The 27,609-nt window shown below is 39.3% G+C and overlaps 1 protein-coding gene across 9 annotated transcripts in view; it reads right to left on the minus strand.

The window, feature by feature from the left end:
- Positions 1-27,609, minus strand: part of ART3 (ADP-ribosyltransferase 3 (inactive)) — a 143,086-nt gene that overhangs the window by 12,407 nt on the left and 103,070 nt on the right. For 8 of the 9 annotated variants that reach the window (XM_047857163.1, XM_047857162.1, XM_047857164.1 and 5 more), the window contains 2 exons: positions 21,687-21,764; positions 15,673-16,384 (listed from right to left, as the gene is read on the minus strand). In XM_047857163.1, the coding sequence (XP_047713119.1) occupies positions 15,673-16,384; positions 21,687-21,755 (781 nt within the window). In that variant the 5' untranslated portion in view covers positions 21,756-21,764. Of the gene's footprint in view, positions 1-15,672; positions 16,385-21,686; positions 21,765-22,934; positions 23,049-27,609 lie in introns of those variants that run through there. The other variant, XM_047857165.1, reaches the window with a different exon arrangement.

Genomic DNA, 27,609 nt, shown 5'->3' on the forward strand with positions numbered 1-27,609 from the left:
TGCTGTACAGAGAGAACCCCAGAGATCTTCAAAGGGTTTCCTTTGAATACTGAGCAAAATACAGATCAACTTATGTGATCGGGTATGGGGAAACTACCTGAGGCCAGGGAAAGAATCCATGAGAACACGAATGGTGCCTATTTCTACCAGTCACACTAGAAAACCTTGTAAACTGCCATTTTAGCAGAGAACTCTACAGTAAGAAGACTTAGAAACAGTCCAGACAACAGTAAATAAAGCCCTCTCCGGAGTTCCCTTTTTCCTTCAGATCCCCAGAAATTACAGATGTCTGTAACCAAACTCAGAGCTGATTGGAATTTCCAGCAACAAGACTAAGGCAGTATTTGTTAATCACTGGGTTTCTGCACATAAGCATTTCTTCCCTTTGGGAGCTGCTACTGCTTGCCTGTTACTGGGACTGAGACTGTCTCACTGCAAGAAAAGTCATGTCTCTCCAACCCACTATCTTATCATGCGATGGGCTCTCCCTGAATTTAAGTTCCACCAGTAAGATAAAACCCCAGAAGTTCCATTGTCCATGGAGATTTACTTCCAATTAAGAGCCAAACCTGACTCCTAAGGCCTTGACCACTTTCACAAACAAGTGGCTGTCTATGGGACCTGCAGTCTCCAAACAGTGGCGGAGGTGTCCGTGAATGCTATAGCAAATTCACAGGGCTACCAAAGGATATTTTAAAATTTCAGGACAAACGCAGATGTACTTGGTATCTGTCAGGCACAGCAAGAACTACAACTTGAAGTGGAGCTCAGTTGCAAAGTCATCGCATGTCAATATTCTGTTTGATGGACATATTTGCAAGGCTGGGTTTTCAGCATTATGACAAAAAGCAAATGTATGTGAAAAATCAATGTGGATCAGGAAATAAGTGGTGTCTAATCTGACTGCAAAGTCTGACAAACTGTGCAGTGTTAAACAGGCATATATATCCCATTAGCAAGTTACTGTAGCTAAGAATGAAATAATCTTTAGAAAACTGTTTATGTATATTACTTTTTCAAACAGTTACTAAGGTGTTAGAACATAAACACTTACTGAGTTGTTTGACTCTATAAATGGAACCTTTTAGGTATTTCTTTTAGCATATGGACACTGTCAAAACAATTATGACAACACTAGGAACACCATGAACCAAGAAAATCTGAGAACCTCCACATCAGACATCACAAAAGCCTTATGTACTCCTTTACCCTGAACTACTGTCTCAACGGAGACCTTAGCTACAAGACTTCACACCTGAAAAGACAGCACAGTTCTCTAATAAAACAGCCTTCCTCCAGGTTGGGCACATCCAATGGAGTGCTGCATCCATCCATTATAATAACTTATTCATTTTCTTGGATGCTCTTGCGAGTAGCTGAACTTCAAATGGTGATCCTGGCAGGAAGTACACTGCCCTGGGACTGACTAAAATCTACCTTTATATACATTCATGTGCCAATCCTAATGCTCTAGACTGTATGATCAGGCCCCTGAGACACTGAGAACTGGATTACTAAAGATGAAGCCATATGTAGTCCCTCTCTACATAAACAAATGCATCAAATACAACTCAAGAACTCAAGCTTTATGCTACATGTGTACATGCTTATATGAAGTGAATGCACCTAGAGAAAAGCACCTGGGGACTGGCAAAGCAAATCAGGCATGTGAGGCCATCATCTACTATAGCTTCTGGCTCTCTAAGCAAATCTACCACAGTAAGGAAGTCATTTATAAAGGATTAGGACCTCGAACGAAAAATTCTATTAGCCTTCCAATGAAGATCTCTACAAGACTGACTGGTTGGCTGTCTTGAGATATTTATAAGTTGCATTAAACCATGCTAACCTCTGTTAGCTAATTTTCCAAGTATCAAGGAATTAGGTGTTAAAGAATGAGGTGAACTGGAGGAATAGCATACTCTCCTCCTTTCTGTGTGGGTGTGCTTGTTCTGACCTCAGTGGATGGATAGACATTCACACAATACCTGCTTTTACTTCAGTAAATCAATACATATTTCATATGACCTCAGCAAACAAATAGATCATATTGATTAGATCAAAACCATGAGTACATGAAACTGGAGGTTGACTTTGCTTCCAGTGGTTCTGTAGCTAGACTCCTTTGCCACAGAGGTCACCATGGAACTGATTATTGTGGAAAAAGTACAGCCAATCTGGATCATCCTCAAGAGGAAGTGACCAACTGTAACGGGATGGGATTATGGTAGGCAGCTTCTGACATGGTTCCCAGTGATCCTGCCTCCTGGTACTCACGCCCTTATATAATCCTCTCCTCTTGCATGTGGACTGAGCCTAAAGACTTGCTTTTAGCAAACAGAATACAGCAAAGGTGATGAGACGTTACTTCCATGATTAGGCTGTGAAAGACTATGACTTATTGGAACTTTACTCCTCTCAGGGGAGGCTAAAAAGGAGTGTTAATCAGAACCAGTGAAAATATACTTATGTTTAATGAGCCCTCAAGGGCTAGGGGTGGATTTATGAAAACTAAATTTGGACAGTCCTACAGGTTTATCTTCCTTCCCTCTTTTGATGGCTTAGCAGAGAACTGGCTCAACAGGTCTCAGTAAGATTAATAAAATAGACTAAAACCAGCCACTGGAATCCAGGGGCTCCTCTGGAGCAAAAGTAACAGGGTTACTTTTCCAGCTAAAGAACCTTGATATATTCCCTGCCCCCATGACTCTACTAATATGTAGAACATATTTACATATATACAATCTTGACCCTCTCTACAGAAACACTGGCTAAAATGCCAGATGATCTACACCTAGCCTGTTCAGTAAAACAAGGAGAGATCAGAGTATGATGTATATTGTACTATTTCTCGAAGTTTCCTTCCAGTAAATCTTATATTTGCACTATAAGGCACAGGGAATCCCAAAGCTATGGTTTTCTACCAGGTATCATAATTCATCTATAGTTTTCTCAATCCACGTACAATTTTCCAATGGGTCATTTTTAAAAATAAGAAATGTAGCATTATTGTACCATTCACATTCACATTCTACCTTTATCAAGTTTTCTAGGAAAACGGTACAGAAGAAGGCTAACCTGCAGTAATTTCCCCATGAGAAAGGAGTAAGGATCTTGTTCCCATTTACCCCACAGTTCACTCATACAATCTTTGATTAAAACCAAAATTAGTACTTTTGACCACCAGAAAATTGTACTACACCAATGTTTTCTCCAATTCATAATCAACTGACCTATTTTTTGGGTGGAGGGGGAATAACTAGTTTTTGTAAGGCCCACAATAAATTTTTACCTTGGAAATCATACACAAGTTTAAAACCATTAACAGAGAACTATATTAGAGCTAAATTTAGTATAATTTTTTATCCCTTCTAGAAATATATTTTTTTCATCCAGAGTTATATTCAGTGACATTGGAACAAGGTTCTGATTATATCCGTCTGGCTTGAGTTTTTAAAATCCCTGCTTATTATCCAAAAAGCCTAGCTTTGGGGTGCCTAGGTGGCTCAGTCACCTAAGTATCCGACTTCGGCTCAGATCATGATCTCACAGTTCATGAGTTTGAGCCCCATGTCAGGCTCTGTGCTGACAGCTCAAAGCCTGGAGCCTGCTTCAGGTTCCCTGTTTCCCTCTCTCTCTGCCCCTCCCCTGCTCCCACTCTGACTCTGCCCCCCCCTCAAAAATAAATAAACATTAAAAAAAAACCTTAAGGGGCGCCTGGGTGGCTCAGTCAGTTGGGTGTCCAGCTTTGGCTCAGGTCATGATCTCGCCATTCCGAGTTCGAGCCCTGCGTTGGGCTCTGTGCCAACGGCTCTGAGCCTGGGGCCTGCTTTGGATTCTGTGTCTCCCTCTCTCTCTGCCCCTCCCCCACCCACGTGCATGTGCGCGCTCTCTCTCTCTCAAAAAGTGAACATTAAAATTAAAAAACAAAACAAAAAAACTTAAAAAAGAGCCTACCTTTATTATTCTTTTTCCTTAGCTCAAACTAGTTTATACACATTTCTGTTTTTATTTTTTATTTTACTTATTTTCTTGTTTCAAGTTTTCATTTAAATTCTGGTAAGTTAATATGTAGTATAATACTGGTTTCAGGAGTAGAGTCTAGCGATTCATCACTTACATGTAACACCCAGTGCTCTTCACAAAAAGTACCCTCCGTCACCAGCCCACCCTCAGTTTGTTCTTTATAGTTGAGAGTCTCTTACGGTTTGCCTCCCTTTTTTGCCCCCTTCCCCTATGTTCATCTGTTTTGTTTCTTAAATGCCACATACAAGTGAAATCATATGGTATTTCTTTCTTTCCCTGATTGACTTATTTCACTTAGCAGAAGACTCTCTAGCTCAATCCATGTAATTGCAAATGGGAAGATTTCATTCTTTTTGATAGGTAATGTTCTATTATATGTGTGTGTATACACACACACACACACACCCCACATCTTCTTTCTCTATTCATCAGGTGATGGACATTTGGGCTCTTTCCATAATTTAGCTATTGTTGATAATGCTGTTATAAACATCAGGGTGCATGTGCCCCTTCAAATCAGTATTTTTGTATCTTTTAGGTAATGCATAGTAACACAACTGCTGGGTCATAGGGTAGTTCTATTTTTAACTTCTTGAGGAACCTCCATACTGCTTTCCAGAGTGGCTGCACTAGTTTGCATTCCCACAAACAGTGTTAAGAGGGTTCCCCTTTCTCCGCATTCTCACCAACGTCTGTTGTTTCCTGTGTTAATTTTATCCATTATGACAGGTGTGAGGTGGGATCTCACTGTGGTTTTGACTTGTATTTCTCTGATGATGAGTGAAGTTGAGCATCTTTTCATGTGTCTGTTAGCTACCTGAATGTCTTCTTTGGGAAAATGCCTGTTCATGTCTTCTGCCCATTTCTTAACTGGATTACCTTTGGGGTGTTGAGTTTGATAAGTTCTTCACAGATTTTGGATACTAATCCTTTATCAGATATGTCATTTGCAAATATCCTCTTCCATTCTGTAAGTAGTATTTGTTTTGTTCTTTCCTTCACTGTGCAGAAGGTTTTTTACTTGATGAAATCCCAATAGTTCATTTCTGTTTTTGTTTCCCTTGCCTCTAGAGATGTGTCTAGTAAGAAGTTGCTGTGGCCAAGGTCAAAGAGGTTGATGCCTGTGTTCTCCTCTAGGATTTTGATTTGTCTCATACTTAGGTCTTTTATCCATTTTTATTTTTGTGTATGGTGTAAGAAAGTTGTCCATTTTCATTCTTCTGCATGTTGCTGTCCAATTTTCCCAACACCATTTGTTGAAGAGTCAGTCTTATTTCCAGTGGATATTCCTTCCAGCTTTGTCAAAGATTAGTTGACTATAGGGGCGCCTGGGTGGCATAGTCGGTTAAGCGTCCGACTTCAGCCAGGTCATGATCTCGCGGTCCGTGAGTTCGAGCCCCGCGTCGGGCTCTGGGCTGATGGCTCAGAGCCTGGAGCCTGTTTCCGATTCTGTGTCTCCCTCTCTTTCTGCCCCTCCCCCGTTCATGCTCTGTCTCTCCCTGTCCCAAAAATAAATAAATGTTGAAAAAAAAAATTAGAAAAAAAAAAAGATTAGTTGACTATATAGTTATGGGTCCATTTCCAGGTTTTCTATTTTATTCCACTGATCCATGTGTATATTTTTGTGCCTATCCCATACTGTCTTGATGACCTATAGCTTTGTAATACAGCTTGAAGTCTGAAATTGTTATGCCTCCAGCTTTGCTTTGCTTTTTCAAGAATGCTTTGGACTCTAAGGGTATTTTCTGGCTCCTACAAATTTTACGATTTGTTCTAGCCCTGTGAAACATGCTGGTGGTATTGTGATAGGGGTTGCATTAAATGTGTAGATTGCTTTGGGTAGTATAGACATTTTAACAATATCTCTTCTTCTAATTCATGATCATGAAATGTTTTCCATTTCTATTTTGTCATCTTCAATTTCTTTCATAAGCTCTCTCGTTTTCAGAGTACAGATCTTGTACCTCTTTGGTTAGGTTTATTCCTAGGTATCATATGGTTTTCTGTACAATTGTGAATGGGACTGATTACTTGATTTCCCTTTGTGCTGCTTCATTATTGGTGGATAGAAATGCAACAGATTTATGTACGTTGATATCATATTCTTCAACTTTGCTGAATTCGTGTATCAGTTCTAGCAGTTTTTTGGTAGGGTCTTTCAGGTTTTCTACATAAGAATATCATGTCATTGTGAAAAACCAAAGTTTGACTTCTTACTTGCTAATTTGGATGCCTTTTCTTTCTTCCTGTTGTCTGATTGCTAAGGCTGGGACTTCCAGTATGATATTAAATAACAGGAGTGAGAGTGAACATCCCTGTCTTACTATGGGGCTTAGAGAAAAAGCTCTCAGGTTTTCCTCATTGAGGATAATATTAGCTGTGGGTCTTTTCAATATGGCTTTCATGATGTTGAGGTACATTCCATCTATCCCTACTTTCTTCAGAGTTTTTATCAAATATGGACACTGTATTTTGTCAAATGCTTTTTCTGCATCTATTGAGAAGATCATGTGTTTCTTACCTTTTATTAATGTGGTGTATCACATTGTTTGATTTGTGGATACTGAACCACCCCTGCAGCCCAGGAATAAATCCCACTTGACTGTGGTGAATGGTTCTTTTAACGTGTTGTTGGACTCGATTTGCTAGTATCTTGTTGAGAATTTTTTCATACAGGTTTATCAGGGATGAATTCCCTGTAATTCTGCTTTAGTGGGGTTCTGGTCTCATTTTGAAATCAAGGTAAATGTGGCCTCATAGAATGAGTTTTGAAGTTTTACTTCCATTTATATTTTTTTGGAATAGTTTGAGAAGAAGAGGTATTAACTCTTCTTCAAGTGTCTGGTGTAATTCCCCTGGGAAGTCATCTGGTCCTGGATTCTTGTTTGTTGGGAGCCTTTTGATTACTGATATACCTTCTTTGCTGGTTATGGGTCTGTTCAAATTTCCTATTCTTCCTGTTTCAGTTTTGGTAGTTTGTATATTTGGGAACTTCTCCATTTCCTCCAGAATGCCCAATTTGTTGGCATGTAATTTTTCATAACATTCTCTTATAATTGTTTGTATTTCTATAGTGTTAATTGTGATCTCTCCTCTTTTATTTGTGATTTTATCTATTTGGGTCCTTTCTCTCTCCTTTTTGGTAAGTCTGGCTAGGAATTTACCAATTTTATTAATTCTTTCGAAGACCCAGCTCTTAGTTTCATTCATCTGTTCTACTGGGATTTTTTTCTATATCATTTTTTTATCTTTATTATTTCCCATCTGATGGCTTTTCTAGGCTTTAATTTGCTGTTCCTTTTCTAGCTCCTTTAAGTGTAGGGTTAGGTTGGGTTTTTTTTACTTTTCTTGTTTCTTGATGTAGGCCTGTATTGCTATATACTTCCCTCTTAGGATCACCTTTGTTGCATCCCAAAGGTTTTGGACTGTCATGTTTTCATTTTCATTTGCTTCCATGTACTTTTTAAATTTCTTATTTAATTTCCTGGTTAACCATTCATTCTCCAGTTGGATGTTCTTTAACCTCCATGTATTTGTGGTCTTTCCAGAATTTTTCCTTGTGGTTGACTTCAAGTTTCATAGCACTGTGGTCTGAAAATATGTATGGTATGATCTCAATCTTTTTGTACTAGTTGAGCCCTGATTTGTGACCCAGGATGTGATCTACTCTGGAGAATGTTCCATATACACTCAAAAAGAAATGTGTATTCTGCTGCTTTAGAATGAAATGTTCTGAATCTCTGTTAAGCCCATCTGGTCCACTGTGTCATTCAAAGCCATTGTTTCCTTGCTGATTTTCTGCTTAGATGATCTGTCTATAACACCCATAGTAGGGGGTATTAAAGTCCCTTACTATTATTGTATTATTGTCAATGAGTTTCTTTGTATTTGTTACTGATTTAAATATAATATATACACATATACATACACACACACACATATATATATACATACACACATATATATACATATACATACATATATATATACATATATATATATGTATGTATATGTATATATATGTACATCCAAGTTAGTATATAGTGCAAAAATGATTTCAGGAGTAGAATCCAGTGATTCATCCCCTACATATAACATTCTGTGCTCATCTCAACAAGTGTTTCGGTAGTTTATATGTTTCTAGGAATTTGTCCATTTCTTCCAGATTGCCCAATTTATTGACATATAATTGCTCATAATAATCTCTTATTAATGTTTTTATTTCTTCAGTGTTAGTTGTGATCTGTCCTCTTTCATTCTTGATTTATTTGGGTCCTTTCCTTTTTCTTGAAAAAAAAATATATTTTTTAATGTTTATTTGAGGGGGGAGAGGGGCAGAGAGGGAGGGAGACACAGAATTGGAAGCAGGTTCCAGGCTCTGAGTTGTCAGCACAGAGCCCAACGTGGGGCTTGAGCTCATGGACTGCGAGATCATGCCCTGAGCTGAAGTCGGACACTTAACTGAGTGAGCCACCCAGGCACCCCCTGGGTCCTTTCCTTTTTCTTTTTGATCAAACTGGCTAAGGGTTTATCAATTTTGTTAATTCTTAAACCAGCTCCCAGTTTCATTGATCTGTTCTGTTATTTTGATTTCAATAGCATTGATTTCTGCTCTAATCTTTATTATTTCCTATCTTCTTCTGGATTTGGGTTTTACTTGCTTTCTTTTTCCAGCTCTTTAAGGTGTAAGATTAGGTTGTGTATCTGAGACCTTTCTTTCTTCTTTAGGAAGGCCTGGATTGCTATATACTTCCCTCTTATGACTGCCTTTGCTGCACCCCAGAGGTTTTGGGCTGTTGTGTTATCATTTTCATTAGCTTCCATGTACTTTTTAATTTCTTCTTTAATTTCTTGGTTAACCCATTCATTCTTTAATAGGATGTTCTTTAATCTCCAAGCTATTTGTGGTTCTTCCAAATTTTTTCTTGTGGTTGATTTTGAGTTTCATAGCATTGTGGTCTGAACATACGCATGTCATGATCTTGATCTTTTTGTACTTGTTGAGGGTTGATTTGTGTCCCACTATGTGATCTACTCTGGAGAATGTTCCATGTTCACTCAAGAAGAATGTGTATTCTGCTGCTTTAGGATAAAATGTTCTGAATATATATTAAGTCCATCTGGTCCAATGTGTCGGTCAAAGCCATCGTTTCCTTGTTGATTTTCTGCTTAGATGATCTGTCCACTACTGTAAGTTGGGTGAAGTCCCCTACTATTATGGTATTTTTATCAATGAGTTTATGTTTTGATTGATTTCTATATTTGGGTGTTTCAAGTTTGGGGCATATGTATTTATAATTGTTAGCTCTTTTTGTTGGATAGACCCCTTTATTATGATATGGTGCCCTTTTTCGTCTCTTTTTAGAGTCCTTGGTTTAAAATCTAATTGGTCTGATGTAACTATGGCTCCTCTGGCTCTTTTTGACATCTATTAGCATTAGAAATGGTTTTCAACTCCTCACTTTCAATCTGGCTGTGTCTTTAGTTCTAAAATGAGTCTCTCATAGGCAGCATATTGAGGGTCTTAATATTTTTATGCAATCTGATACCCTATGTCTTTTGATTGGAGCATTTAGTGCATTTACATTCAGAGTGATTATTAGGTAAGAATTTAGTGCCACTGTACTACCTCTAAAATCAGGGTTTCTGGAGATTTTCTCTGTTCCTTTCTAGTCTTTGTTGCTTTTGGCCTTTCTATCCTATTCAATGAGTCCTCTTTACTCTTTATTGCAGGGCTGGTTTAGTGGTCATGAACTCCTTTAGTTTTTGTTTGTCTGAGAAACTCTCTATCTCTCTTTCTATTCTGAATGACAGCCTTGCTGGATAAAGGATTCTTGGCTTCATATTTTTCCCAGTCAGCATATTGAATATATCATGCCACTCCCTTCTGGCTTGCCAAGTTTCTGTGGCGAGATCTGTTGCTAACCTTTTTTGTCTTCTCTTGTAGGTTAGGGATTTCTTTTCCTTTTCTGCTTTCAGGATTCTTTGCTCATCTCCGTACTTTGCAAATTTTACTGATATGTCCTGGTGTTGGCCTGCCTTTGTTGATTTTGATGGGAGTTCTCTGTGCCTTCTGGACTTGGATGTCTGTTTCCCTCCTCAGATATGGGAAGTTTTCAACTATAATATGCTCAAATAAACCTTCTTCCCCTTTCCCCCTCTCTTCTTCTGGGACTCCTATGATACAAACGTTATAATGCTTTATGGAGACAATGAGTTCCATATGTATACATTCGTGATCCAGTAATTTTCTTTTCATTTTCTTTTCAGCTTCATCATTTTTCATAATTTTATCTTTTCTTAAATGTTTATTTATGAGAGAGAGAGAGAAAGAGGGAATGAGTAGGGGAGGAGCAAAGAGACAGAGAGACAGAAGATCTCAAGTGGGCTCTGTGCTGACAGCAGACAACCCAATGCAGGGCTTGAACTCACGAACTTTGAGTTCATGACCTGAGTCAAAGTCCAACACTTAACTGACTGACCCACCCAGGCACCCCAATTATTTTATCTTCTATATCAGTTATTCATTCCTCTGCTTCTCCATCCTGGTCATTACAGTCTGTTTAGCATCTCGGTTACTGCATTTTTTATTTAGGCTAGTTTTTAGGTCTTTTGATCTCCATGATAAAGGACTCCCTGGTGTCTTCTATACTTTTCTCAAGTCCAGGTAGTACCCTTATAAGTGCTGTTTTAAATTGTGGTTCAGGCATATTACTTATACCTATTTTGATTAGATCCCTGCTCATGACCTCTTCTTGTTCTTTGTATTGGGAAGAATTCCTGCAGCTTGTCATTTTGTTTAGATCTCAGTCTTCTGTGTGTTAGGAAAGCCTGTTATGTTTCCTGCTCCTGAGAGCAATAGCTGTATTAAGAAGTCATAGGCTGTTCAGGGCTTCAGGATACACCTCAGGAAGTGTTTTTGGTATATGCTGTGTGCACTGTTGTGTTTTGCCTGTTCTTTTCCTTAGGTCAGTTCTCTGCAGTGCTTCTCCTTGCCTACAGTGGGAGTGTTTGGCCTTGTCTAGTGTGTAGAAAATTTTAACCCTGTGTGTTTTGATCTGCTTGTTTAAAAAGGCTAGATCCTTGGGCACCTGGGTGGCTCAGTCGGTTGAGTGTCTGACTTTGGCTCAAGTCATGATCTCACGGTTCGTGAGCTCGAGCCCCGCATCGGGCTCTGTGCTGACAGCTCAGAGCCTGGAGCCTGCTTCGGATTCTGTGTTTCCCTCTCTCTTTGCTCCTGCCCTGCTCACACTCTGTCTGTCTCTCAGAAAGTAAATAAACATTTAAAAAAAAATACTTAAAAAAAAAAGGCTAGATCCTATTTCCCCTAGAGCTGAAGCTTTGCAGCATTCTATGGTTAGTAGACTTAGTACTTGTGCTGGTCTTCTGGGGTAGGGGCCCACTGCTGCTCTGGCTCTCAAGTCCACAGTTTAAAAAAAAAAAAAGACATTCAGAGTACAGGGAGGCAAGGGCTTGGTATAAGCACCTCAAGCCTCCACTAGTTTCTGTACCTCTCTCTGAAGCTCACTGGTGCTGACAGGAGGGGTTAAAAATGGTGTCAGCCTGTTCTCATGACCAGAGAGAGGAGTGTGCACCTGCTGCTGCTCAGGAAGCCCTCACAGAAGAGCGAACAATCTCCCTTCTGGTGTCTCAGGCTTCCATCAGATACCTGCCTTCACCTTTTCTAAAACAGCCTACCTGTAATTATTACTTTGAGAGGTTTTGTCCCTGAGATCCCATTAGCTGTTTCTAGATAGCAGCAGAGGATGCTGGTTAGATTCCAGTTTAGCATTAAATCTGTATACAATCATTTGCAGTGGCCTTTGTCAGAGCTCTCCAAAGAAATCGTGCCTGTGAGCCTCCACAAATGTCTCTCCTGTGGCTGGTTTGAACATTAACTTGCTGTGCAGCCTCTGCCTGACCTTGTGGGGATGCCCACAGTGGTATGCATATTCCTCTCTTCCCTCCTCACAGGAGCTCATATTGCACTTCCACATGCAGATCTGAGCCCTGGCTCATTCTTAGTCAACCCAATGGCTCCACCCATTTTGTTCTTTATAATCCAATTCACAACCAACTCTGTGGGTTCCACTGCCCATCTTTTGTCTATCAACCAGATATCAGTGATTAATTTGGCATACAGCTAATGCAGCCAGGGCTTCTGTGTAACCAATGCCTCCACAAATGGCATTTGGCTGAATGCATCAGGAACACCAAAAGTGGTATCATTTTGTCAGCCTAGCTTCAAATGGGTTTCTTGGCTATAATGTGGTTTAGGTGAACAGGTTTTGGGGTGGGTGGTGGGGTCCTAATTTGTAGCATTCACTGATTTCCATGGTAAAACTCTCAACCATGGTTAACTTCAAACTCCTGTGATATATGAGGAACTGGGAAGAGATGTATGCCCACAATCAGCTCCCAAGAGCTGGTATGAATCAGCTCTAACTGGCTTGGTTTTTGGACAGGTCCATTGTATGGTTGATGAGGGGAATGGGTACTTTTCCCCTCAATGCAAATTTACTCGCTCTAGTCTTCATCTGTCCTCTTAAGGTGAATAGTTTCACTGACTTGCAACTCAGGTCCAGGATTAGGGTGAGGCAAATGAGGTGCCTATGAGTGCAAAATTTAAAAGGCACTTACTCTTAGGATCATGCAAGTTTGCAGATGGCACAAGTGTATGATCCTAAGAATAAGGATCTTCCTTAAATTTTGTGCCCCAAGGCACCTCAATGACCACACAGTTTCTGCCAATAAATCAAAAGCACATCAGCCTCCCACCCTGGCATGATGCCTTATCAGCGCTTCCCTACCTGTTCTTTTTTATCTCATAGTGCCTTGGACATACTGAATCAAAGTCTAAAAGTCTATCTCACTTCTGAAGCCCTACTGTAATACTCATTCTGCTTCATCAGTGGTTTTGGTTTTGGGTTCAGCTAGACCGTCACACTGCTAAGACCCAAAAAGGCTCTCCTCCCACCTGTTTACTTAGTTTGGCAGAAGAACAGAAGGCAAGGAACACTGCACACTATTTAGCAGCAGGGCAGCAGCAGATACATACCTTTGGCGCAAGTCCTCACAGCTGCCCAAGGCTATTCTTTAATCCCAGAATTATAGCTCAGGTACAAGGAAACACATTTATACAAGTGGTTAGAGGAACCATTCTAGTTTAGTAGCCTCATGCCACATAAAGACAATGATATCTCTGAGACCAGTCCATGAGTGCAGTTTCAGGACTCAGCAAGAAAAACACCTGGGTATGTCATACCACATTCAGGAATGCCCAAAACTATGGCTTCCCCCAAGTATTTATAGTTTATTCACAACCCTCCCAGCTCAGATGCATTTTACCAATCAAGGGCTATGTTTACCCTTACACAGTGTTCCATGTTTACACAGCTGCCATTCAACCTTCAGCAGATTACAGAGAAACAGTGTGAGGAGAAGAGCAACAGGAGGTCATTCCCACAGGATAACGGAGAAAGGGTTTTGTTAATCTTTCACTCACATACACCAAGCCACAACATCATTAAATTTCAGAATGCTGGGGATAAAGAAAACATTCTAAAACCATCCAGAGAAAAGAAATAAGGTCTCATTCAAAGCTTTAGTAATTAGAATGGCTTCATACTTTTTAACGGCAGCACCAGAAACCAGAAGACAATGGAAGAATAACTCCAAAATTCCAAGGAAAATATTTCCAAAACAGAAATAGAAACCTACACAAACTATTACTCAAGCCTATAAGTAGACTTTATAAACATGTAAAGTCTTAAAAATTTCCCTCACTGTCCCTTTTCTCAGAAAACTTTTAGAGAACCCATACCCCTGCCAAACAAAGGAGTAATTCAAGAAAGAGGAGAAAAATCTAAGATATAGAGGACTCCTCACAGGGAAGAAGCAAAAGAAAGTCTCAATAATTGTGAGGAGAGATTTTAGAGATTCAATAGCAGGCCTAAAGAGTATATCACAGAGCAGTTTGATGGGAGAATCCAGAAGGAGTATATTCAAAAAAAAAAAAAAACCCCATAAGAGTGTCTGATATGTCTGATGTATTAAGAAGAGATTTATATTTCAGGGCACCTGGGTGGCTCAGTCAGTTAAGTGTCTGACTTCAGCTCAAGTCATGATCTCATGGTTCATGAGTTTGAGTCCCACATCTGGCTCTGGGGCAGCTCGAAGCCTAGAGCCTGCTTTGGATTCTGTATCTTCCTCTCTCTGCCCCTCCCCTGCTCACACTCTCTCACTCTCTCTCTCTCAAAAATAAACATTAAAAAATTTTTTTTTATAACAAAAAAAAGAAGAGATTTATATTTATAAGGATTTGGGGATGAATTATGGATGGGATATTAAAAACTAAGGATACAAAAAAACTAATAACTCTGGGTAAAAGAGGTATTTAAAAAGGTACCAGTCTTTACTACAGTGGAAGACTGGAAAGGGGACATACACAAACACTGAGGAGGAGGATGGTGGTTATCACATATGTTTGGTTTACTGCTATAACAGCTATTTCAAACTCCCTTCTCTCTTGCCTCCCTACCCTTGAGAGGAAAAGCTAATTACCTTCTTTCCACATTTTTCTTCAAGTTATAAATTACCAAGTAGCTATTCTGGTTAATGATACAGAATCAGAAATCTACTAGCAGTTTCTGGGAAAGCTTTTACTTTCCTTATTAAACAGGCAGATTTAGCTGCCATCCGGATCCCTTCCCTTTCTTTTTTTTTTTTTTTTTTTTTTAACGTTTATTTATTTTTGAGACAGAGAGAGACAGAGCATGAATGGGGGAGGGTCAGAGAGAGGGAGACACAGAATTGGAAACAGGCTCCAGGCTCCGAGCTGTCAGCACAGAGCCCAACGCGGGGCTCGAACTCACAGACCGTGAGATCATGACCTGAGCCGAAGTCGGCCGCTCAACCGACTGAGCCACCCAGGCGCCCCATCCTTTCTTCTTATCTTGAACATGGATTGAGGCCTATAGCTGCAACAGTCACACTGCAAATATGAATCCATAAACCCAACATGCTAAGATTGGTGGAACAGAATAGAGTCTGAATTACTGATGATGTAACTGATGAGGTCTAAAAATCTAACAATCAAGAGATAACATTCTGAAGCCTGTAATTAAAAACTTTGGCTGAAAAATTAAAAATCGATACCACTGAGGAGTGAAAATTGGGGACAGGGAGTGGTGGGGCAGGGAGCTGCTATTTTTCATTGTAAGCCTTACAAGCAGGATTATGGACCAGGTACTTCTTTGTTAGCAGGACTGTTCTGTGCATTTTGTTTAGCAGTGTCCTTGGCATCTACCCATCAGATACTACTAGTAGCAAGTAGGCATAACCGTGACAATCAAAAAATTCTAGTTATTGCCAAATGACCCAGCAGGGCAAAACTGCCCCTGGTTGAGAACCGGAGCCCTACAGTATTTTATTTCTTTAACCTTCTAGAATGCTAGAAATGTATTCTTTTGATAAAATTACATTTCAGGGAAAAAAAACCTAATTATACGAAAGTAGGTAGACTGAAGACCATCAGCATCATTTCTCTTTTAAAATACCTTAAAGTTTCTTTTCTGACCTTTCCCTGGGGCTAAGAATCCCACTCCTTCCCTTCCAGACAAGCACAGAGAGAACAGAGATACTTACCACCTAGAAATGCACACTCGTAATGGCTGCAGGTCTTGTTTGTGCTTTGAAGGATAAGGTTATTGCTGGTCCCATCCTGTGACACATTAAAAATCTCATTCAGAGGTATTAAAATAATTCTTTCACTTTCTTCATCCAAAAAATTTTCAATGTCAACTCCAAAGCACGTGTGGATGGTTAACAGAATGTGTTGGTCATCAGGAGCTTGAGGCTTGGCTGAATATGCCAGAGTGAAATGGCCCAATCTGGCTTGGTTGAGCCCTCCAAATTTAAATGAGGTGTCCCGGCTTACACTATACACCACATTTTTGTAACTTTCCTCACAAGGTCTTCTCAGCAACTGCAGGGCTTTTGTCAGGTAAAAATGAAAAGCTTTGAACTGGAAGTCATAGACATATTCTTTTCGAGAGAGACCAGCCATCCTCACAGCTTCATTGAACATACGGTAAAAAGCAGTCTGCTCTCGAGCTTCCAAAACATATGCCATCAGTGCTATTCCATGGTTATCTTTAAAACTCATAGGGAGAAAGATCTGCGTCTTCCTGGCTTCCCACTTTACTTCTGCATTTTCCCACACAGCCTTCAAGAGTGCATGGCTTGCTTTTTCCTCCTTGAGCAGCTGGGGAACATATTTGACTTCCATTCTGTCAGTGCATTTCAGGTATTCATCATCAAATGCATTTTCTGCCATGTCTAACATTTCAGCCTTCACCTTCAAAGGAAAAGGAAAAGGAAATTAACACCCTTGAAAGAAGATATTTGCCGTATATTATTTTCGCTCATTTACTGTCCCCACCCTCTCATGCCCTGCCTAGAATTTCTCCCTTGCTTAGAAACAACTTTGGACATGACTTTTATGTAGGAAGTATATTCCATTGCTACTTATAACTCTTCTCAGCTGTGACCTATTTGTATTAAATAGTAAACGTGAGCAGTGAGAAGTATGGCAACAATTATGCCTGTAACTCATTCATTTGAACCTTATGATGCAGAGGAAAGAATGAGTGTGAAAGCGAAGAAATGAGTGGCAATCTGGTTTTGAACAATATTCTTAGCTAGACTGCCTCAACCCCTTAAGACTGCTAAATGAATCAAACATCACGTGTGAAATACTGTACATGATAAACACATAATTGTAAATATTCCTTCTCCCTTGTCTATGTGGTTGGAGTAGGACTGATTCTGCACCTTTGGCTCCAATGATAAGCAATGATGCAGATTTAAAAACCAGGGCACTCGCAGCGGGGAGGAAAAAAGCTTTCTTCCTCTGTATTCATAAGCTCTAAGGATAATATTGGCTTGGGGCAGTCAATAGTTATCCTTTTAGTTCCATGGAGAATCCTGTTTATAAATAAAGCCAACAAAGGAAGGTTTGCAGAGCTAAAAGGTAGAGAGACAAGGCCCTGATAACATTAATTAAGGACCTGGGTCTAGCTGTACCTGAAGACTTTATTCTACCTCAGTTATAAGTATCAATAAATTCCCTATTTGCTTTAGCTAGTTTGAATAGTGTTTCTGTCATATACAATTGAAAAGGGCCTAATATATCTTTAAATGATACATATAACATAATAAGCAGGGTGGTGAATGTAATTAGCACTAGCCTAGAGCCAGACAGATCTGAGTTCAAATTCCATAAATAGGTCTAGTTGGATATGAGAAAGTTACTCGATGTTTCTGAGCTTCAATTATTTCATCTAAAGGAAAAAATATCTTAACTGCAAGACTGTCATGTAAAGAATTAATGACAAAATGAATATATGCAAAGCCCCTACCCAAAATGCCTACCACATACTAAGCCTTCAACAAACTGTGGTTATCTTCATTATTTTATGATAGGAATACATGAACTACTATATGTTCCTCAAGGATTTGTATCACATTTACCTTTTCAATTCCAAGCTTCTAGCATAGCAACTAGCAAAATATTCAAGTGAACTAAATGAAAACCCTGTACTCTGGCCTATAGATCAAAACACAGAATGAGCAAATATGCCCACGGACACCATTTAAGGATATCTACAAACAAAAGGATAATGCCCTTACCATTTTCTCTTTCCACTATCCTATACTTGCAATAGTACATTGGCTACATAAGCTGCAACCTAAGCTGGAGACCTCAGTTGAAATGTTAAAAAGATCCTTAGCCAGGGGCTGTTGAAGCTGCATCCTCCACGTGAATGAGTCTTATAAAGTGTGTGAGTAGTGTGTGTGCATGAAAGTTTGTGGTGGAGTGAGGGGAAAGAGTTAAGGGCAGGGAAGGAGAGGGAAAGGGAGAGAGAGAGGGGGAGGGGGAGGGGGATGGAGAGAGAGAGAGCGAGAGAGAGAGAGAGAGAGAGAGAGAGAGAAATAATCGATTTAAGAAAGCAAAATAGAAAACCCAGGTTGGCTATTTGCTTCCTAACATCACTCTTCTCTCCCTCACAAACTTCTTGAAAGAAATGTCTACCCTTGTCATCTCCATTTCATTTCCACTCATATCTCAATCCTTCCCAATCTGGCTTATCATTCCCATTCCTCCACCCAAACAGCTCTCATTAAGGAACACCTCTTATATTCTTTTGAAGACCCAACATATCCTACTAGCCATTAAATGCTTGAGTTTCTTAGGGATACTTTTTTTGTTTAATGTTTATTTATTTTTGAGAGACAGAGAGAGAGCATGAGCAGGGGAGGGGCACAGAGAGAGAGAGAGAGAGGGAAACACAGATCGGAAGCAGGCTCCAAGCTTTGAGCTGTCAGCACAGAGCCTGACGTGGGGCTCGAACTCATGAACCATGAGATCATGACCTGAGCCGAAGTCGGATGCTTAACCGACTGAGCCACCCAGGCGCTCCTGGGATACTTATTTTTTAACTCTCAACTCTACTCTTAGGCAATTGTATACATGTCCATAGTTTCAATTATCATCTAAATACCTCTGATCTGTCCTTGTAAGTGCCAAACCTGTATTATCAACTGCCTACTTAGTAATTCCACTTGAATTGCTCAAAGACCATTCAAATGTTAATAGTCTAAGACCAAACTTATAATCTTACTGACTACAACCACCAACAACAACCTGGTCCGTACACAGAACCATCTATTCATTTTTTAGTTTTCCCAGGTATCCTCCTCCCAGTCACCCTCTGGGATCACTCCATCACTAAGACCTAACAAACTTCTCCAGAGTGTTTTCTGTATGCCAATCACGAAGTGTTCATATATATTAATGAACTCATTTAATCTTCATGGCAACCCTGTGAGGTAGGTACTGTTACAGTCCCTTCTTAAGGATGAGGAAAGTAAGACAGATTAACCTGTCTGAAATTGAGATTTGAAGCCAGGAAATCTGGCCCCAGAATCTGTCCTTTTAAACAAAATGTCCTGTTTCCAGTGATAAAAACCACTGACATTGATGCAGCTCTTTCAGAAGACTTTAATTTTCTCCTTGTAACAACTCTTATGAAAGGATAGACAATTCATAACACCACTTTACAAATGAAGAGACTGTGCTAGCATCAGAAACTGTCTTTATTACCAGCTACAAAATATTCTTCTGGGGAAGTCCTTGAGACCCCTGAACAGGATCCTGGGTCTGTAGGTCAGTTTCCTGATGTGGGAATTTGAGCTACAGGAGATCAAATCACTGCCATCTCCTACCCAAGAAAGGTACTTTTCTCTGCAGCACAGAACGTACCACAAGGTATCTTGGGCACTGATGTCTGATTTATCTTCGAGACTTAACATATTATAAGATAGCACACCATGAAATGACTTCCCACATTCCTCACATCATATCAGAGGCACATCATATCATATCCAGTATGTTCCAGTCTTTTCCGCATGCCTCTAACCAGTCTCCACAGGTTTAATTTTAGACATCCAGTCTTTCTGGCGCAAGGCCACAGTTGATTGTGTGTTCTGTACAGTGAGTGCCTTGAGCAGTGAAAAAGTTCACAAGTGCCACCACCATTCAGGGACAACTGAATGGACATTAAGGGACATGTCCAAAAGGCTACATGAACACACTGATTATATTTTCTTCCTCTGATTCATCCACTGAAACAAAATCCCAAACTAAGGCAATGTAATTACCTCAAATTTCCTACAAAAATATTATTAAAAATGTGAAAATGGCCTGAATGTTCACAAAAAGAAATTGGTTAAACAAATTACAGAACATTCACAGAACACACATGAAAATTATGTTACAAAACAATGTTAAAAATGCATAGCAAAACCCCAGGGAGATACCACTTCACATCCATTAGAATGGCCATAATAATGGGGGGGGGGGGAATTAATGTTGGCAAAGATGTAGAGAAACCGAACCCTCATACATTGCTGGTAGGAATATAAAATAGTGCAGCCACAGTGGAAAACAGTTTGGCAGTTCTCAAATATTAAAACATAAAGTTACCGGGGCGCCTGGGTGGCTCAGTTGGTTAAGCGGCCAACTTTGGCTCAGGTCATAATCTCACGGTCCGTGAGTTTGAGCCCCACGTCAGGCTCTGTGCTGACAGCTCAGAGCCTGGAGCCTGTTTCCGATTCTGTGTCTCCCTCTCTCTGACCCTCCCCCGTTCATGCTCTGTCTCTCTCTGTCTCAAAAATAAATAAACATTAAAAAAAAATTAAAAAAACAAACAAAAAACCCCATGAAGTTACCATATGACCCAGAAATTTTACTCATAGGTATATATCCAAGAGAACTGGAAACATGTTCACACGAAAGTTCATGAAAATTCAGAGCAGAATTATTCATTCATAAAAGCCAAAAAGTGAGAACCCAAATGTCCATCAATATATAAATGGAGAAACAAAATGTGGCATAATCACACAATGGAATTATTCAGCTCTAAAAAGTAATGAAGTCTAGTATATGCTACAATATGAATGAACCTTGAAAACAATATACTAGGTGAAAGAAGCCCCGCAAAGAGCCAGATACTGCATGATTCCATTCAGGTTAAATTTTCACAATAGGCAAATCCAAAGAAACAGAAAGTAGATTAATGGCTGCCAGCGGATGCTGGGAAGAGGGAATTGGGACTGACTGCTAATAGCTACAGGGCTTCTTTTTGGGGTGATGGGAATGTTCTGTAATGAGATAATGGTGATCATTGTACAACATAGTGAATTTACGAAAACCACCATATATTATGCACTTTAAAAGTGTGCTTTTTTAATGACATGTGACATTTGACATGTGACATTTTTATTCCTCAATTTAAAAAATCATACTGAAGCACAGGCAACAGAATATACAATGATTCCACAGACAAGGGATCAGAATATTAAATTCAAAAATAACATTTTAATAATTTAACATATTTTAAAGAAGAGACTTCAAATCATTAGATATTCAGTAGCGATGTGAAGCAAGCATGGTGGGTAAAGAAATCAAATGAGATATCAGTCTCATATATACATAAAAATATGTTACAGAATGCTTGAAGATTCAACTGCAAAAAATAAAATCATGAAAGTTCTATCAGAAAAAAAGAACACTAGATGTGAGAAAATGGTCATTACGTAGTTCAATAAAATACACATAACCAAACACTGCACTGTCGTCTTATTTGAACCAAATACATATTTTAAGAACATTTAATGACAAAGACATTTGTAGCACAGCAGTAACTTAAAAAGCAAAAAAATAGTATGCACACTGTGAACCCATTTTTCTAAATTACACACACACACACACACACACACACACACACACACACACACACACAGAGAGAAAAAAACCAAGAAGACTATACACCAACAGATTAAGACTCTTTCCCTCTGAGTAGAGGGACTGTGGATGATTTTCAGTTTCCTCTGTTTGCTTAATTTTAATTTTTTCAACTTTCTACAGTCAGCCTGTATCAAAGTATAAAATGAAAAAATAAAAGCTACTTGTAAAAAACAAGTTTACCTATTCTATCCGCTCTCATTTCCATCATCAACCCACATGGATGCCTCAGGCAACATTATATCAAGAGTTCCCATTCCAATGACCACATACTTCCCATTCCAAACATTACCTGGAAAATGTCCATTAGAATCACTGCTACCAGCAGCATGGTGACCATATCAAAATGTCCTGTCTTCATTTTTCTCTTCTAAATTAAAAGGGAGAAATTCCAATTTAGTTGTCTTAAAAAAGAGGTTTAGGTATGTACAGCAGGATGACACACTATATATATTTTTACTCGTGGTGAGAGTATCATGATGGTCAGGAAGTGATCATCAATAAGTTTCCAATGGCTGTAAGGGCCATTATAATTTGTCTGGTGGTCTAAGACTCTCATTCTACAGATGAGGAAGCAAAAGCTCCAAGAACTTTAGCAATTTGTTCAAGATTAAATCTATCCATTTCCAGTCATGTTGTCTCTTCTACCATAGTCAGTCACTGGTAGTCATAATTTCTTCCTGTCTCTAAGTTTCTCCTCAGCATACACAAGAAATAATATAAACTAAAAATCACCATTTTAGATTGGTGATCTCCAAGTTCCCAGTTTCCAAAAGGTCTCCAGTAGTTACTGTCCATGCACATCATGCATTCTCTTAACGTCTTTGCAAACCAAGTCACACATATTTGGGTAGGATGAAAGGAATGATGAGCCCAGTAGTGGTACAAACCAGAGAGTTACCAAGGGGTCCTCCTTCCCCCAAATATTTACATTCAAAAGAAGCTCAAGGATAAAACAAGTGTCTTGCATACATTTCTGATGGTGGGAATGAAAATAAGAAAACACTTGGTAAGCAACAATTCTAATAAGATTATACAACTCTATTGGCCATATGCCCAATCCTTGTCCCGATGTTTATGAGACTGAAAGGGGGTAAACAGGAGGGGAAGAGGCCCTCAAGAGCTGAAGCTATCTCACAGCCATTAAATGAGTCAATTAAAGGTCGGTCTACAGTTCCTTCCACATACCTACAACAAAGTTGACATTACTGGAACTGAACCGAGACCTCTATTTTATCCTACCATTCACCATATTCTGGCATCTGCAAATGGGAATGAAAAGCACGGGGGAAAGGAAAGTCTTCCCTTTGGCCCCACATTCCTATTTTTATTCAGGAGCAGCTTCTTTCACTAGAGATACTAACATATACTACCAAAATGTTACTTTTGTGTTAAACTTCACTTTCTAAAAATGATTCCAAATATAATACTTGATAGATAATTGTCATGAGGCAGTACGTGCCAAGCAAGCTCTGAATTAGGGTTTTCTTGAAAATTCTTTACTTCCGTAGTCTGAGTGTAAATAAGTCAAAATGTTTACCTGGCTTTTCTGCCTGTGGAGGAAGTTTAAATGATGCTAGGTCTCAAACTGTTTCCCCACTCTTTCAGTTGTGGTAAGCGTGTCTTCAGGATAGGAGGTTGTTGACAGTGAGAGCTGAGAAGGGAATACTTTTCTTTTTATAAACACCCCCAGCAGTAGCCTGGCAGTGGCACATTACCCCATTTGTGTCCTGCTATTTATATCTGGCCCCCACACTATCCTTTGGAATCACTGCTGTTAACACATGAAATCTCCCAGAGGCTTGTAAAGCCACAGCAATTCCCTCTAACCACACACCATGTTCAGTTCTGAACCCTACTGTAGGCTTCTCAGAGTGTGATCACCTCCCATTCCTAACCCTTTGACTCTGAGATGTCGAACTAAAGCAAGGATTTTACCCTAGCAAGATGGTTCACATAACTAGGGGAACTTGCTGTGTTAATCTCTGGCAATAATGATGACTATCACCATTCACTCACCCAGCTTACTATTTTTCAGATACCGTGCCAGCTGCTGGGATACACAAGCACGTAAAACAAAGTACTAAAAAGTACTCACGATGCGATAAAACACATTAATATGCATACTTAACCAAAATACATGTTAAAAACCTAAGTGAATTTTAGAAAAAGTCTAGTGAGAACACCAAGAAGGGAAGGATTTGGTAATACTTGGAACTGTAGCTCTCATTTGAGTATGGTACACATAGTAAATATATTGACTGTAACGCCAAAGAACACTTAGAGTTTATGGACTATAGATAAAAAACTGTGGGGGCGCCTGGGTGGCACAGTCGGTTAAGTGTCCGACTTCAGCCAGGTCACGATCTCGCGGTCCGTGAGTTTGAGCCCCACGTCAGGCTCTGGGCTGATGGCTCGGAGCCTGGAGCCTGTTTCCGATTCTGTGTCTCCCTCTCTCTCTGCCCCTCCCCTGTTCATGCTCTGTCTCTCTCTGTCCCAAAAATAAATAAACGTTGAAAAAAAAATTTTAAAAAAAAACTGTGAAATGTCCTAGGAAATTTATGCATATATATAAATCAAAATACATTAAAATAATGTATTGGGATAGTACACTATGTATAATGGCCCCAACCTGGAAACCATCCAAATGGCTAACAACAGTAGAATGGATACATCGTTATATTCATACAATGGTATTTTGTATAGCACTGAAAATGAATAAACTCTAACCATATGTAAGAAATGTGGATAAATCTTAACATTTATGCATTTAAGTGACTGTATGACTTAATTCATACAGAGTAACAAAATCAAGCAAAACACATCTATAGCATTAGAGTCAGAATACGGTTACTCTGAGTAGGAGGTATTAACTTGAAGAGGAACAAGGAGAGCATTTAGGATGCTGGTTTTAGTTCTGGGTGTTGACTATGCTGATATATTCAGTTAGTGAAAATTACTAAGCTATACATTTATGTGTATTTTCCTCTGTACATATACATGTATACATATATTATTACTCAAGTAAACATTTTAAATAAAGTGCACCCATTTTTACAAAACCCATCTCTAATCTTCAGCCTTCAAAACCTCTAACCTCTTCCCACCCCACTGGCTAAGCAATTTAAGATACAATTTAATACACTGAATGGACTCCCAGCAATAACATCATTAAAGAAAAAAGTTTGGTCAAAAGGAAGAGGGTTTGTACACGTTTCAAGCATTATGTTCACACTGACACTGTTTTAAGTCTCAGGCATGTGAGCCTATGGGAAATGCAGTAGTGGAGTTTTCCTGTCTTTGAAGCTGAAGCCTTCCAGATTCATCTACATATCACACAAAAGACAAAGTTCACCAAAAAGAACATAACAAACACCACAGGAAGTTCAAGGCAGGACTGGCCTTGTTTATGCCCAATACGGTTTTGCTCCACTCCTGTTTTATTCCAGTTATTACCTTTTTAAAATTAAGGTATAATTAACATATGATATATTAGATTTAGGTATAACAACATAATGTTTTGATATTTGTATATATTACAAAATTATAAGTCTAGTTAATATGTTACCATACAGTTATAAATTTTTGTGTATGTGGTAACTTTTAAGCCTTACTCTCTCAACAACTTTCAAATATGCAATACAGTATTACCTACAATCACAATGCTGTAAATTACATCCCTAGGACATTTATTTTATAACTGGAAACTTGCACCTTTGACTCCCTTCACCCATTTCGCCCACCACTCCCAATCCTCAACTCTGGAAACTACCTATCTGTTCTCTGTATCAGGGAGCTTGGTTTTTTTAGTTTTGTTTTGTGGTGGGTTTTGTTTTTTTAGATTCCACATATAAGTGAGATCATAAGATATTTGCTTTGACTTATTTCACCTAGCATAGTGTCCTCAAAGTCTATCCATGTTCTCACAAATGGCCAGGTTTCATTCTTTTCAATGGCTGATGATATCCCATTTTATTTACATAGGTGTATATATGTATGTGTATGTATACACACACACATTTTCTCTATCCATTCATCTGTTGTTGGACACATAGGTTGTTTCCATATCCTGGCTACTGTAAATAATGCTATAATGACATGGGGGTGCCTATGTATCTTTCCAAGTTAGTGTTTTGTTTTCTTCATATAAATATCCAGAAGTAAAATTGCTAGATCATATGGTAGTTCTATTTTCAGTTTTTTTGAGGAACTCCATATTGTTTTTCATAGTGGCTGATCCAATATATACTTACCACCAACAGTACACAGAGATCTCTTTTTTTCACATCCTTTCCAACATTTCATGTTTCTTTTTTTCCCCCCTGTAGCCTGACCCCTTTCTTCTTTCTGACTGTAGCCATTCTAACAAATGTGAGGCAATAGCTCACCGTGGTTTTTACTTGAATTTCCCTGATGATTAGTGACTTTGATGGTCTTTTCATTTACCTGTTGGCCTTCTGTATGTCTCCTTTGGAAAAATGTCTGTTCAGAACCTCTGCTCATTTTTAAAACTGTTTATTTTTTTACTGTTGAGTTGTAGGAGTTTTTTTTAATATATTTTGGATATTAACCCCTTATCACACACATGATTTGCAAATATTCTCTCCCATTTAGTACATTGCCTTTTCATTTTTGTTAATAGTTTCTTTTGCTGTGCAGAAACTTTTTAGTTTGAGGTAGTCCCAATTGTGGACTTTTGCTTTCGTTGCCTTTGCTTTTGGTCTCAAATCCAAAATTTACTGCCAAGATCGATATCAAGGAGCTTATTCCCTAGGTTTTCTTCCAGAGTTTTTATGGTTTATTTTCTTACATTTAAGTCTTTAAACCATTTTGAGTGAATTTTTGTGTATGGTCTAAGAAAGTGGTCCAGTTTCATTCTTTTGCATGTGGCTATCCAGTTTTCCCAACACCATCTATTAAAGATACTGTCCTTTCCCCATTGTATATTCTTGGTGCCTTTATCATAATTTAATTTACCATATATGTAAGCTAATAAGCCTCTCTCACAGAAAGACTTGCCTCTTGCTGTGGTATCCCGTGGGGCAGTAGCTATTTAAGAACTCTATCTCTGTAAGGTATAGCCATGACCTAGGGAATGCCACCACCAAACCTAGGTGATGTAGAGGCATCCCCTGGTAGCAAAAATCAGAGCACCAGAGAGTAATGTAAGCTCCTTTATAGAAGATACTGGAAAGCTGGAACAAGGGAGAGAACAAAGAATGCATCTATTGGCCACTGTTCTCTAAGAGCGGTTATGGAGCACACCCCACCCATGTGTGCCAAACCGAAAGCCTGCCCCTCAATCCAAAGCTCCTGGACAAACAGGTCTTTCTCAGAAACACTAGGTGTGTGTTTCAGTCTGCTATCTCTGCACCTCCCCAGGAGTCCTCACAATGTTCCAGGCACTGTTTGAGATACAGGGGGTAGATCAATGAACAAAATAAACAAACACCTTGCTCTTGTCAAGTTTATATTCTTGTGGCAGAAGGGAGTCAAATAACAAAACAAGCAAATTATATGAGTATGTTAGAATATATTAAGTACTACTGTTTTTTAAAAGTATTACAAGGGAGACTGGGAGTACATGAAGAGTTTACAATTTAAATTCAATGATTAGGGAGGACTCACTGAAAAGGTAATATGTGGGCAAAGATTTGGAGAAGGTATGGCAGTCAGCTACGAAGACTATGGTGGAAGAGCAGTCAGGCAGAGGAAATACAAAAGGTCAATATGGAACATCAGAATAATAGGTAACCACAGAGTGGTAGGAGATAATAAGGTCACAGAGGTAAGGGGGGTGGTTGTGGAAAGATCATATAAACCTTTGCAGGCCATTGTAAAAATGCTGGCTTTTATGCTAAATGGAAGGGAGAAAAAGTTTGAGCAGAGGTATGACATGATCTCACTTATTTTTCAAGAGGCTCACTCTGGGGGCGCCTGGGTGGCGCAGTCGGTTAAGCGTCCGACTTCAGCCAGGTCACGATCTCGCGGTCCGGGAGTTCGAGCCCCGCGTCAGGCTCTGGGCTGATGGCTCGGAGCCTGGAGCCTGTTTCCGGTTCTGTGTCTCCCTCTCTCTCTGCCCCTCCCCCGTTCATGCTCTGTCTCTCTCTGTCCCAAAAATAAATAAACGTTGAAAAAAAAATTTTAAAAAAAAAAAAAAAAAAAGAGGCTCACTCTGGCTGTTATGGGGAGAAGAGTCTGTAGGGATGAAGTAG

This window comes from Prionailurus viverrinus, chromosome B1, assembly GCF_022837055.1.
Source record: "Prionailurus viverrinus isolate Anna chromosome B1, UM_Priviv_1.0, whole genome shotgun sequence".
Classification (NCBI taxonomy): Eukaryota; Metazoa; Chordata; class Mammalia; order Carnivora; family Felidae; genus Prionailurus; species Prionailurus viverrinus.